This window comes from Jatropha curcas, chromosome 2 (genome assembly GCF_041381405.1).
Source record: "Jatropha curcas cultivar XTBG-Jc1 chromosome 2, XTBG_Jcur_1.0, whole genome shotgun sequence".
NCBI classification, from domain to species: Eukaryota; Viridiplantae; Streptophyta; class Magnoliopsida; order Malpighiales; family Euphorbiaceae; genus Jatropha; species Jatropha curcas.
This window is the reverse complement of record NC_143152.1, coordinates 29,828,298-29,842,466: the sequence shown is the minus strand read 5'-3', so window position 1 is coordinate 29,842,466 and position 14,169 is coordinate 29,828,298. Positions and strand designations below refer to the sequence as shown.

The 14,169-nt window shown below is 32.7% G+C and overlaps 2 protein-coding genes and 1 non-coding gene across 6 annotated transcripts; 2 read left to right on the top strand and 1 right to left on the bottom strand.

The window, feature by feature from the left end:
- Positions 1–4,368: 4,368 nt before the first annotated feature.
- Positions 4,369–9,055, top strand: VAR3 (zinc finger (Ran-binding) family protein). Its single transcript, XM_012214971.4, has 5 exons — positions 4,369–4,943; positions 5,030–5,147; positions 6,329–6,600; positions 6,823–6,921; positions 6,999–9,055. The coding sequence occupies exons 1-5, from the start codon at positions 4,513–4,515 to the stop codon at positions 8,704–8,706; spliced, it is 2,628 nt and encodes an 875-aa protein (XP_012070361.1). The 5' UTR covers positions 4,369–4,512; the 3' UTR covers positions 8,707–9,055.
- A 481-nt stretch (positions 9,056–9,536) lies between these two features.
- Positions 9,537–12,285, top strand: LOC105632560 (alpha/beta-Hydrolases superfamily protein). Of its 4 annotated transcripts, none has more exons than XM_012214969.4 (4): positions 9,537–10,191; positions 10,571–10,926; positions 11,275–11,471; positions 11,584–12,285. In XM_012214969.4, the coding sequence occupies exons 1-4, from the start codon at positions 9,723–9,725 to the stop codon at positions 11,903–11,905; spliced, it is 1,344 nt and encodes a 447-aa protein (XP_012070359.2). In that variant the 5' UTR covers positions 9,537–9,722; the 3' UTR covers positions 11,906–12,285. The 4 variants fall into 4 exon arrangements, with proteins under 4 accessions (XP_012070359.2, XP_020534325.1, XP_012070360.2 ...); XM_020678666.3 differs by having other exon boundaries at positions 9,538–10,191; positions 10,658–10,926; XM_012214970.4 differs by having other exon boundaries at positions 9,539–10,191; positions 10,574–10,926.
- Positions 12,074–12,380, bottom strand: LOC149498582 (signal recognition particle RNA). Its single transcript, XR_016319858.1, has one exon.
- Positions 12,381–14,169: the final 1,789 nt, after the last annotated feature.

Below are 14,169 nucleotides of genomic sequence, written 5' to 3'. Positions count from 1 at the left end.
TATTATTGTTATTACTGTTATGTGGAGGGCTAGCTCTATAAATAGCTAAGGCTAAGATAATGATAAAAAAGATGTCGGTCACTAAATTTGAGTATTGATGTTGTCAATAATATATAAATATATATCAAAATCAAATCCTTAAATTAGTCAAACTAATTTGCAAGCATCAAATACCAACCTTGTCTATAAGATACATATCAAATTTAGGCAGGAGAGATCTTGTCGACAAAATCTACATTTGCCAATCACATATATAAGTAAAGTGGATATAGATGGATCATGTTTCCTTCTTAACCACGTTTATATATGTAATTTTTTCATTTTTTGGAAAAAAAAAAAAAAAGCGATGTTCGGTAACATTAGTTGTTTGAGTCTTATTGATTTTTTTTACTTTCATTTTGCTCTTTTCTTGTTTTCAAGTATGTTTGGCAAAATTAGTTGTTTTGATAGTTATTAGCTGTTTTAGTTGTTTTTCATAAAATACTACTTTAACTTTTAAAAATTAGTTGAAACACTATATTATTAAGCACTATAAAAAATATCGTTTAATGTTTTTGACTAGTCAAAACGTTAAAAACTACTAAAAAAGCTACTGTCGAAAACAACATTCATCTTTTACTTTAAGAGAGGTTATCTAGTTTTATTTATGTATAGATTTTTCTTATCAATTCTAAGCATTAGATTTCTTAGATATAATAGGGAAATCTTGTTAGCTTGGGTTTAGTTTCGTTCAGTTTTAATAAGTTTTTTCCCTTTTTATTATTAATCTCTAATAAAATCAATTTGATTACTGGCAAAAAAAAAAAGAGAATATTATAATATATTAATTATTCGTGATCAGTTGTTTATATATGTTAATTTAAAGTAGAGCATGTAATCAATATAGTTATTCAATTAACTGTTAATATACAATAAGTTTAAAAATTCAATTAATTATTGCAAGTGCTCAATGTTGGAAGATACAATATTTTATGAAACACAGCATGCAATATAAATAATAAATAATAAATATAGTATTTTAACTTAATTCAAAACGTGAACCACTACTTTAATTGTTTCCAAATAGATAGTATCAGAATGTTATATATTATAAAATATTGTATCAAAATATTTTTTTATATAATTTATTTAAGAAGTTCTAAAATTTAATTTAACAAAAAAAAAAATTATAGTATCATTGTAATGCAGAGTTTAATTTTCTCAACTTGCTACAAATTCCTGATCGCGGTTGATGGAATGCTACCTTTGAATATGTAAATACTATATGTTGAAATTTCATTTCATGAAAGTAACTTTATATAACACTTTCTTAATTAAAGGAAGTGACATGTGATATGAAATCTTAATAATGATTGTATTAAATGGTTAATAATGTTTGAATACTAATAATAATTGAATGTCACATCAATAAGCTTTGATGATTTAGCTAAAAAACAATTTAATTTAATTTAATTTATAACATCTCAATATCAAATATTTCGTCTAATTAATTAATTAATTAATTAATTATTAGATTAGTTAATTAAACCCTTTTTATATGTTCGACCACGTTAATTACGTGGAAGTGAAGTCATTGTCATAGTTTGAGAAATGGGTGTCAACATATATTTGTTTATTTTTTTATGTCGCCACGTCTAGAATTAATCACATGCATTCATCTCATTTTTTTACATATTAATTTATTTATGAATTCATTAAAAATAAGTTTAATTTAGCGGTTAATTGTAGGTCTGAGAATGCTTTAAACATAATTATTTCCAATCTCAAATATCTGACCGTTAAATTAAATGAGAAAATATAATTTAAAATAGTTTAAAAAATTATTGGGTAGGTAAATTATATTTATAGGTAGCTTAATCATATTTGAAATATCCATCACGGTGTTGAATGTAGATGATCATTTATTATAAATTGATGAGTTTTGTCCAGACATGAATTGGTAAACATTATAACAGTATACATAAAATAATAATAATAATAATAATAATATATCAAATATGAATCAAGAACTTGAACTAACCCATTACACACCGCAAATCCCCAACTAAAACGCAAAAAATAGGGGACCAAAAGTTATGGGCGGCTACCGCCGCAACTCCCACTTTCTTAGTGGCGTTTTGTGACTGTCACTGACATTCTTTCTCAGATCAATTGGTTACCGCAGCATTTGTTGAAAAAAACTAAGACAACTTCTAGGGTTTAGGTTTAAGGTTTTTATGAATTAATTAATAACGAAAAAGAAAAAAAAAATGAAAGGAAAACTTTTTGCCTAACATGGAAAATATTTTAACATTACGAACTCATTGCTATAGTTACTATATAAAAACAACGTTTTATTAGTTATTACTGATTTGTGCTTTTCACGTCAGCGATTTTACTATTTCTTACACTATACTTCTTAGTAATTATAACATTTCAATTGCAAACAGCTAATTTGATTCAGAACAACCGAATTCAAATCAAATTGAAATCAATTTAATTTGGTTTGGATCAATATATCATTTGATTTCGAATTTAGATACTATAAAAATATATTCCGATAAATCGAAATCGAGGTAATTCAATTTGGTTTGATTAGCCGAAAGCTCATCCTTTAGTCTGCCATTGATGGTTCATGTCCTTTTAATGCGTATATAATATTTTTGTAAAATAATGCTATTAAGGGATGATTGACTCTCACCGTTTCTTCTTAGATAATGAAAATTTTGGATTGATGAACCAAATTACAAGGCAGTTTTGCAAATCCGGACTAAATTTTCTTGATTGAACTTTAGAGCACATTGACTATATTACATAAAACATTCTTTTTTCATAAATGTGATTAAAACAAATTTCAATATTGAGGTTGTCTGTTAGCAACTAAGGGAATGAATCTTGACGAATGCTTCTTCTAAACAATGGCTAACTAACCTGCAATTAGGGGTACGTAACCAAGTAGAATTTCAACATTTTAAGTAGATATAAAAAGATTCCTAACACCTACTTACCATTTATAAGAAATCTGCCATAAGAAACAAAATTGAATTAAAGAGTCTAAATGCTGAAAATGTGTGGTTAGAATGATAAGTGATCTAGATCTTTGTAAAAGTGAGAAATATAAGTTCAATATCTAGAAAACATTTACTAAGTGGAGAAAAAAATGTTCACGCTCTACGTAAAAAAAAGTGATTAACTAAATATAAAGAGAAAATATATAATAAAATATTAAATATGAAGAAAATTATTATTTTGTTCTTGTATTCTATCAAAATACATGATTTTACCCTTATATTTTTAGAAATATATAATTTTAACTCAATCTTTTACCTCCATAACACTATTATATCGTTATGTAAATTTTTTGTGCTTTTTCCATTTAAATACAGGAATAGGCTAGTTCATTTTGGTAAACTGTATGAATAATATAGTCAGTAAATACAGGGATATTAATTAAATTTGGTAAAATACAAGAATAGAATAGTAAGGTTTTGATGGAAAAAAATATAAAAATTTAACAAAAATATATAACAGTGCAACGAAGATAACGAAAACATAGACAAAATAATATATTTCTAAAAATTAAGAATAATATTATATATTATGTTAAAATATAATGACAAAATCATAGTTTTGCCTTAAATATATTATAGACTTTTGGTTTGGGTTATCAAATGAAAGGCTTGTTGGGCCTTGTAGTATAGAATAGATCAGGACAAACAAAACGGCCTTATTGGGCCTTGTATTATACTAGGACAGGAATGACAGTTTGTGTTGCTCATCTGTTTTTCTTCACTGTGTCGTTTACGTATTTCTTTTTCAATCGTTTGTGGATAAGAGAAAATGTTTTAGTCATCGGAAAAATAAAATTACTCTTTTAATTTTTTAACTGAAATATTTTGTTTAGCTGATTAACAAGCATAAGAATAGAGAGAGAGAGAGAGAGAGAGAGAGAGAGAGAGAGAGAGAGAGAGAGAGAGATTTACGGCAGTTCCAAGATTTAGTGAAACAATGCGTAACTAAAATTGCCAGTTCCGCAAACGACAATGAGCCACGTTCCATAAACAGTGAGTTTGTCCTTCAAACGACTTGCGTTTGCATGTGGAATGGGCTTCAAAAAAACACTTGATCCAACAATAACCCAAATTTATATTATGAGCTTTACTTTGAAGCCCATATAGAAGTCTACCATTTTCAGAACTCACACGCCATTGCTGAAGCAATGGGCTTGAGCCCAATTCTATGGGCTCTTCCATCACAAGAAACAAAAAGATAGTTGTTAACTTCTATGGAACCCATCAGTTCGAACGACAGGTCATTCTTTCTTTCCAGACGGCCTGTCGTTCAAACGGTATGAAAATTTGACAGGAGATTTTTAAAATCCTTTTCAATATTTCGAGTCGTCAAAAAAAGAGCACCAGATATACAGCACCCACACTGCCAAATCTCCACCACCAGTAGGGCTTTAGCGCCACCGTCAATTGCCAGACCGTACTCATCATCTCTCATGTATTTCTACCTCTAATACGCTACAATATGGGCAGCGCCACCAGATTTCTAATGCTTCTCACCACCACTACCACTCCTCCGCTTCTACACCGCCGCTGCCAATCTCTCCTCCGCTTGTCCAACCACTGGCACCGAGTCTCGTGCCGGAACTATCACCACCTCCCCAACTCTCTCTCTCCCTCTCCCTCTCCTCCTCGCCATTTCAAAATCAAAGCCTCACAAAATCTCCACACCCAAAGTACCTCTGCCCATTTCGCCGAACCTTACTCTTCTTTACCCCTCGCGGCCCACCCATGGCCTGAGTGGTCCAATTTTATTCGAAATCTCTCCGCTGCTGGCTATTTTAATAAGCAAAGATTCGATGAGGAGTTCGTTGCTGGCGTTAATTTGCCTGAGGACTTTTTAGCTGCTGCTAGTGCTTGCTTGGCATTCGCGCGCGAACGACCTGATATTTTAGGGTTGATAAAATATTCTCTTTTCAATTACTTGATTTCGAAAAATTTTACTGTTTATGTTTAAATTCTCTTTCTTTACCTATCAATAGGATGCTGTCAAGGAGAGACATAGAGGTGGTTGCGGAGAACGGGATGCCATTTTTGTTCAAAAATGGTGATGACTCAGGGAGAAAGATGAGATCGTTTTTGGGCAGTGTCCATAGTAGTGTAAGCCTTTTGGTGCTAATTTTTATATATGCTTAATTGAACATTTAGTATAAATTTTAGTGCTTTTGTTCCTTTTTTAAGTTATTAAATTATTTCCATTTACTTAGGATGAGATTGAACTTTAGATGTTTAATTGGTGACTAACATCTATAGCACCATATGTTTATCTATGTTTATCCTACAATCAATTGACTTTATGTAATTAAGAAAAGCACCCTGTGTAATAAGCGAAAATTGTAAACAGTAAACATAAATCCTTTGAAGTTTGAACCTTTTCATGAAGTTTTTCTGGGTACTAATTCTACGTCAACAATGACCTCACATAACACAGGACTGTAATTTCACTACTTCAAATCTGCTTTCCATCACTCACTTGATAATCTTTAGTTTGGAGCTTGTCATCCGAAGCTTGCATCCTTTCCTAAGGAACAGACTTATCCACCCTAGATATACTCGCACCCGAGCACTTCAGCTTATATATACTCAAAATAACTAGAACTGAGAAATCTGTTTCCTTGATCAACTGAATGCTCAGTTGTTCAGTTTAAAGTATGGCAGAATTCAAGTATTTCCAGGGACTTAAATTTAATTTGTCTAAGGACTTAAAATAATTTTAGGGACCATTAGTGATAGTTTACATACATTCCCATTAGGATTAGAAGATTGTATTCCTAGCTGCTCTGTAAACACAATTCATCTAATTCATAAACACAACACTTGCTCTCAAAAGACTCAGAATTTTATAGACTGTCAAGTTCTAAAAGAATTGGCTATTTGTGATTGGAGATCTCTACCAAGGCTTCGTGGTGTAATGAAGATTTCCACTTTGGGTTTAGAACTTGATCTCTTTTGTTCTCGTACAAGGAACTATGTTGCTGTCCCCTCCAACCTTCTCCTCTCTCTCTCTCTCTCTCTCTCTCTCTCTCTCTCTCTCTCACACACACACACACACACACACACATTCAAATAAATTTTCTTCTAAAATTATTTCTTGGGGAATACTATATTGCGTAGATTTTTTCATTTAAGAACCAGGGCCAAGTAGGATTTTATCTCTCTCTTTAGAAATACTAAATCAGTTAAAATATATGCATTGATACTGTTATTTATTGGTCTAGCAAATATGTGCCAATTTCTTATCCGATGATCACTGCTCTCAAACAATTATTTTTAAGGTGCAGAATGCTGACAGAGCACATACTGTTGACTTGGTGAGGTTTTTAATAAGTTATGCTAGCAATCTTGTTTCTCGTGAGAAGAACAATCTGCCAAACAGAGAAAATGTGGAGTCATCTGTTCGGAATCTCTTGAGTGAGTTGGCCCATCTGAGCTACGCTACAGAGTCAAACCTATCTGGTTCTGCACAAAATCAATTCCCAGATGGATATGGACAAGCATCAAGGCCTCTTGGGCAAAACATTGAAATGAAAAGAGGCGACTGGATTTGCCCGAGGTAGAGTCCTTATTTTTCTATAGGTTAGCTTATTTCCTCCATTTCTTCCTTAATATAACATGTCAGTGTTATGTGCCGGGTGATATTTTTTTTTCTGTTTATGCTCTTTTGATATCTCATTAATTTACGTGTGGATACAATATTGGAACTCCTTTTTCTTTATCCTTTCTTTACTGTCATCTTGTAATTTCTCTTTGAATTATGATTCTCTCAATTGAGCAGGTGTAGTTTCATGAACTTCTCAAGAAATGTGAAGTGCCTTGAATGTGAAGAAGCACGGCCAAAGAGGCTGCTAACTGGCGGGGAGTGGGAGTGTCCTCAGTGAGCACTGTTTCTTTTTGTTGCTTATTTTCTATTGTTTTCATTTGAATTATGAATCAAGAAACATTCTTTTGCAGATGTGATTTCTTTAATTATGGAAAGAACATGGCATGCTTAAGGTGTGATTGCAAGCGGCCTGGGGAGGTCTCATTTGGTACCACCAACTCCGGATCAGGTCTAGGATATGGCAATAATACAGCTGATATGGATAGCAGGCTGGCTGCCAATGAAGAGAAGGCAAAACGATGGTTTAGCAAAATTTCTCAGCTGGATAGTAGTGCAGATATGACCAGTGCCATAGCTGATGAAGATTTTCCTGAAATCATGCCACTTAGGAAAGGAGTGAACAGGTTTGTTGTCAGTACAAGGAAGACTCCACTTGAAAGGAGGCTGGCCAATGCCCAGTACCGAAGAAACCTGGGTAATGATGGCGCTGCTGGGGGTACTGGTCCTCAAAGCACAGTTGCAAATGCAACCTCTCAACAATCAATCAACCAAAAGTTAGATGAGATTCCAGGTCATAAGACAGCTGCTTCTGAATCTTCACCTCAGCATAGTGCCCCCAGAGGAAGCAATTATGTTCCGTTTGTGCCACTACCTGCAAATATGTTTGCCAAGAAACCTAATGAATTGAATATGGAAGGAAGTGAGAAGTTGGAGATGGACAATAAATCTCTTGCATTAAACACTGGTAAGCAAACAGACAGTTGGCAACCCTCTGAGAAGCCCATAGGTCAGACTCCTACAAATGAAAAAGAGAGACAACAAGCTGAAAAATCTGAGAGATGGTTTAAGAGAGTTGCAGAGTTACATAATGTTACAGATCTGGCAAGTGAAATTCCAGATGAGGACTTTCCCGAGATCATGCCAATGCCGAAAGGAGAGAATCGATTTGTAGTCAGTAAAAGGAAAGATCGTTCTTTGACTTCTCCAATGTACAAGAGACGTATGGCCATGGAGCAAGCTAATGATACCAAGTTTGTGCCTTTTGTCCCATTCCCACCTAACTACTTCGCTAAGAAGGATAAACAGCAGTCGGATAGAGCCGATTCGACTAATAATGCAATGGGTGAAACTTCAAACTCTGCCACACTGGAGAAGCTTCCAGAAAAGGTGGATGACATTAAACCAAGAATATCTGGTGCAGGTCATGACCACAGAGTAGAAAACCAAAGAACCTCTGAAAACTTAAATGAAATAAAAGCAGATGTATCTTATGGGGCATTCACAAGTGGAATATCAACACAAATTTTTGCTGATCCCCAGCCTACTTGCAGGGATAGTTGGAGCAGTGGATATTCTAGAAATGAGAATATCAGTGGGACATCAAATCAGATGGGTAGTTTACCACAGAATTTTACTAATTCCCCAACAAGTGTTAAGGACAATGGGAGTGGTGGATTCCAAGGTCAAGAGCATAACAAGGAGGCGGCCAATTTGACAGGGACTACATCTCATCAATTTGAGGATCAGAAAGTTAGAGATAGCTGGAATGGAAAAAGCTTGGAAGGGTCAGCTGTGAAGGAACCAGATCCCTTGGACATGTCAGAGGAGGCCAAGGCAGAGAGGTGGTTCAAACGTGTTGCCCAAATAAAGAACATCTCAGAACTCAGCCAGATCCCCGATGAAGATTTTCCCTCGATAATGCCAATGCGAAAAGGTGTAAATAGATTCGTCGTGAGCAAAAGGAAAACACCAAGAGAGAGGAGGTTGACATCTACTCAGTACAAAAGAAGTCTTCCAATTGTGAACTCTGATCCAATGAAGGAAAATGACAGTAACTGATGCACAATAGGAAATTATACCAAAGTCACTAGAATCTGACATGGGGGTTCACCTTTGCAAATTTTGTTCCGTACTAGATTATTAGTCAAGAGAAGAAATTTTCTAGGACTGTGTCATAAGTTGTTTGGTGCCCTTGTGAGTCGAAATTTAGCTAGGGGAGCATCTGGATTTTGAGTATACTGGGATACTTGCTTCCTTGGAATTCCGGAGTTCAGACATGCACAACATGGGAGAAACATCTGTAAATTGAAGACATTGTTTGTACACGATGCTCCCTGCTCAAAAATTGTGAGGATGTTTATTATTTATTGCTCTTTTTCATCAAATAAATAAATTTATTTATTTGATAGACTGCACGAATGCCTATCTTTACATCCAAGTGAATGGGAATAGGAGGATTTGTGCATCAATTTTTCGACCGTCTACAAATTCTTAACAGTTAAGTTTTGATTAGTTTTTTCTGTTATTTATATCGTAGTTGGTATGATCAAAATGTATAAATTGTCACTCAAATTTTATAAGAAAGACCTAATAAAATTTAAAGTTTTGTTAAGGATAAAAATTTGACATTTCATCGCAGTTTTTAGGGAAAAAAAGAAAAAGCTAACAAAGTGGCTATTTAATTAAAGGATAATATTTTATTAAGGACCATTTAATTAATTTTTGAAAATAATGAATTTAATTTGAGATAATTAATTATTGATTCAGCTAAAAAAATAAAATTTATTTTTAATTGTTGGAATAAATAAATAAGTTAAGACATCCAATAATCTGTTAATGAATAAACAAACAGCGCCAAATCTTTTGCTTCCCGAATATTCAAGGCGTAGTAAATCAATGAGTAAGACCCAGTGCATTCGAGAGACGACACCAAACTACAGACAAGTGTGTATGGAGGCTGAAGATTCCAACAGACCACCAGTTTTCAAATCCTCTCGACGTGGCTCAATGTTCATCTTTTCTTTCCTTTTAACTCAAAAGCCAATGGTTTTTTTACGTATTTCTTTTGGTGTCCAATGCCGTTTTTATCTTCGTCTCTTCACATATTCTATTACTTTCTATCATCGATGTTTCCTCCTTTTCTGTTGCGCAAATGCGCCAGAAAATCAGCTGCCATAATCCTTTCTGCAGTTAGCTTCATTGTATTCCTGTTTCTTGATTTTCTTGAAATAATTTGTTGCATAATCTATAGATATCTTGATGAATTCTTTGAAGGGAAGGCCTACCCTTGTTATTGTGAAAACAGGGGATTAAAAGAAGAAAGTGAGCTGTCAGAGACTTTACATAAGAGAAAAAATGTTTTCAGGCAAATGGGATTTCTGGGTTTTGCAAGAAAATGGGAGAATTGCAAGAAACCAACTGGTGATGGTGGTGGATTAATTGCGGCTAATCAGTGGTCTGATTGTGGGTGTGAGTCTTGTACTTCTTGGATTAAGGATGGTGGTGGGCAGAATTTGCATGTAGTTGTCAGGGAGCCTTCTGGAGGTAGTTCTGCTTATTTTTGTTTTGGAATTTTGAGAAGATCATAATTTAACATGATGAATTTTGGATTATGAAGATTGTCATTATGGTAAATTATTAATATTATGTGTCAGAATGTTTCCAGAATTATTATTTGTTTGATTGTGATAGAAAATTTTGAATTCTTGACCAAAAAATAAATGTCCAATTTGTTTGGACAAGGGATAATTGATGATTGATCTTCTAGTTAAAAATTGATTAATTGGCTGGATTTTCTATCCTTAGAGAAGAACTCTAACTCAATTGTCAGGTTCATTAATTAACTAAACTTGTCAATTCAAATAACAGTTATTGCTTTTGAATGTAAACATAGTCACTAATTTTATTGTCATTTCTTGTTTAGTAGGTGTTAGAAAGGATTGTTATGGAGATTTGGTAGAAAATGTGATATTTTTGCATGGATTCCTATCTTCTTCCTCATTTTGGACAGAAACAGTGTTTCCTAATCTCTCCGAGCCTGTTAAACGCAACTACAGACTATTTGCTATTGACCTTTTGGGATTTGGAAGAAGCCCTAAGCCAAAGAACTGTTTTTACACTTTGACAGATCACCTGGAGATGATTGAAAAATCTGTGATTAATAATCCATTTGAGTTGAAGTCTTTCCATCTCGTCGCACATTCCATGGGCTGCATTATTGCACTAGCACTTGCTGCAAAATACTCGAATTGTGTGAAATCAATCACCCTCATAGCACCAGTAAGTCTGGATGAGCCTCTTATGCTAGATTGGTATGATTTACCCTTTTGTGCAAATTTTAATATGAAACTCAAATAGGTCAATTTCAAAACCATCTGAAACATGATAAACTTTAGTACACACTTGCCCTGATTTCTGGTCTCAATAGTTGTTTTGATATTCATTTCTGTGTGTGTGTGTGTGTGTGTGTCAATTTGGTTTATATGAGGGTGGGTTGAACTCACAACGTTACAGTTCTGTAGATGATTATAATAGACCTTTTTCAGTTCTTCCATTTCAAGAATTCTCTCTTGTGATTACTATTGTTCTGACCTTGTATTATTTTGGTTTCTCCAACAATGCTTTTAGCCTTACTTCCCAAGTTCTAAAGAAGGCGCAAGTTCAGCCGTGCTTAATAAACTCGCCGGAAAAAGATTGTGGCCGCCATTGCTATTTGGTTCATCACTTATGTCATGGTATGAACATTTGGGTCGTTGCGTTTGTTTTCTTGTTTGTCGAAACCATAGGATTTGGGAGAGGATTTTAAAGCTACTGACATGGAGAAGGTAACACTCAACGCCAACACCAACACCGACACCAACACTTCATTATCACAGTAACTCACATTGTAGCTTATTGCAACAATAATAGTAATAAGAATGGTTTATGCTTTTTCAGGGATCTCCATTTCATGATTATTGACTTGACAAAGCACACCCATCACTCCGCTTGGCATACAATGCATAATGTGGTATGTGGGGGAGCAAAATTTGCAGATGATTTTCTGGAAACTTTGGTAAAATCTACAGTGAAGATTTTTGTCATTCACGGCGATCGCGACAATGTTGTTCCATTGGAGTGTAGCAAAAACATCAAGAACAAGGTTCCTACGGCAGAAGTTAGTATTATCCCTAATGCTGACCATGTTTCTGTAATTATTGGTAGAGAGAAGGAATTTACCCTCAATTTAGAGAGAATATGTGCTTCAGTTGTTGAATAATTACTGGTTTTAAATGAAAAATGGAAGTTAGAGGAAAGAAATTACTGCTTCAGTTCATCTGCTTTACTCCAGTGTCACATACTTACATTGGATCTTTCTCCCTGACACAACATTGGCAGGGAAAATACAATAATTAATTTCTAAATTCTCAAAACTTAAAAAAAAAAAAAAAGTGATGGTCCAATTGGACCGGCCCATCGGGTCATGCGGATCCAAGTGGCATCGACCTGTTATCCTTCCACTGCCAGGAGCGGGATGTGATCGCTGCTCTGTGAAACCAGCCTGACGCAGTGCCGTCCTCTATAGGACTCGTGAGGCTCGAGCCTTCGCTTGAGCCACTCGAGCCAACTCTCAGCTTGGAACGGGCAGGCCAGAGATTAGCCACATCAAACCCAACCCTTCGGAGCTGAGTCAATGTTCCATCACTTTCATGCCCCCAAAACTCGGGTCACAAGCCCGCGTTACAGGGCTCGGCGATCTGCTCTGCCCCGAAAGTATACTATTAACAATATAGAAGCTCACTTTTGTTCGATATGGGATTGGATTCATCTCGTGTTTCTTTCATTTTTTTTTTTTTTTAATTCTATCTTATATAACCTATTTAATATAAATTTATTGGAGAATGAATAATTACTCTATTACTCTCTCTCCCTCTCTCTCTCTATATATATATTTTTTTTTTCCTTCTGGTAAAATAAGAGTATTATAAAAATAATACAAATTTAAATTTCAACGGAGGCATATTAATTAAAATTTTTTCAATGGATTCCAAAAAAATTAAAAAATTCTGTTAAGTAACTCCAATAATAATATAAAAATTTTATTTTAATAAAATTTCATTTTATCTATATCAATAATTTATAATCTGTAGCTATATATATATATATATATATATATATATATATATATATATATATATATATATATATATATATATATATATATATATAATGAGGACGGGAATGAGAATGAAAAATCTAACAATTAGGATTATCAAAGTATCCTTGTTAAAGATATTTTTAAGGCCTTTAATTTTATTGATTGAGAAAAATAAATTCTATTAGCTATAAAATAAAATAAAAAATTATTATTACAAAAAGATTGTGAGTACAAATTTTAATTTAGAAAATTGATTTTGCAGTGAGAAAATTACTTTAACTAAACTTTATTAAATAAAATATTATATATGTAATTATGTTAATACTAACATAAAGATTTGCATAAACGTAATTTTATATTAAAAATTAAAAATATAAATAATATAATATAATAAATTAATTACAATTAAAATAATGAACATTATACTATATCTATTATAAATATTACTAAACATGATATAAAATTTAATTATGCTTCATGAATATTAAATCAAGCATATACTAGCAATCCTAGTTGGGATGTTTGCCCAAACTTATTTAGGAATTAAAATCCTATTATGGAAGTTTTGTCATATTATATGGCTGTATATATATTACTTTTTTTAGTTATCAAGAATTTATTCGGACTTTGATGAAAACAATGTTTGCAAATGTTTGTAATTGTTATAAAGGATATATTTAAAACTTTTTGCTTTAATATGATAATCAATTTTTTATTTTGCTATTTAAATAATAAATTTTTATATTTTTAATATAAAAATATTTTCTAGAAATAAGTTATTAGCCGAAAATAAACAAAGTTTTAAATTTACTATTATCTTACACTTTGCCGAGGAAGAATGTTAATATTGATAGACAATTCATTCTCAAAAAAAAAAAAAAAAAAAGATAGACAATTAGCTACTTATGATAAATATACGGACAATTAATTAATATATGTGATTTTTTCGAGTTGTCAAGTACAGTGTAAAAAAATCATTAAAAAAACCGAACATTTTTATTAAATCTAGCCAATATTTTTAATTTTATCAAATACGATTTCAAACTTTTTTTTTTTTTCAATTAACCGGATTTGGTTAGTTTGTTATTTAGTTGTTGATTGACAATTCACATGATTTTTTGGGCTTTTTATCTTTGCTGTTAGAATTCTAAATTGAAATATTGAATTTTTGTGATAATATCTATATCACTCAGAGTATGTATGATTAAACGTTTGACGAAAGCTATAATTGATAATAAAAAATAAATATAAAACATTGAGTGATAAAATTAAAAGAGTTTATTAAATTGAAAAAACTCGTGAAAGTTGAGTTTTTTTTTTTTTTAATGATTAAGTAAAAATAATACAAACAATAATAATTAAACAAATAAATCCAAAGCCTCCTT

Coding starts and splice junctions, on each gene's coding strand:
- VAR3 (XM_012214971.4), top strand. CDS start 4,513: ATGGGCAGCGCCACCAGATTTCTAATGCTTCTCACCACCACTACCACT. Junction 5,148..6,328: donor TGGGCAGTGTCCATAGTAGT/GTAAGCCTTTTG, acceptor TTTAAGGTGCAG/AATGCTGACAGAGCACATAC. Junction 6,601..6,822: donor GGCGACTGGATTTGCCCGAG/GTAGAGTCCTTA, acceptor TCAATTGAGCAG/GTGTAGTTTCATGAACTTCT.
- LOC105632560 (XM_012214969.4), top strand. CDS start 9,723: ATGCCGTTTTTATCTTCGTCTCTTCACATATTCTATTACTTTCTATCA. Junction 10,927..11,274: donor CAATCACCCTCATAGCACCA/GTAAGTCTGGAT, acceptor CAATGCTTTTAG/CCTTACTTCCCAAGTTCTAA. Junction 11,472..11,583: donor AAGCTACTGACATGGAGAAG/GTAACACTCAAC, acceptor ATGCTTTTTCAG/GGATCTCCATTTCATGATTA.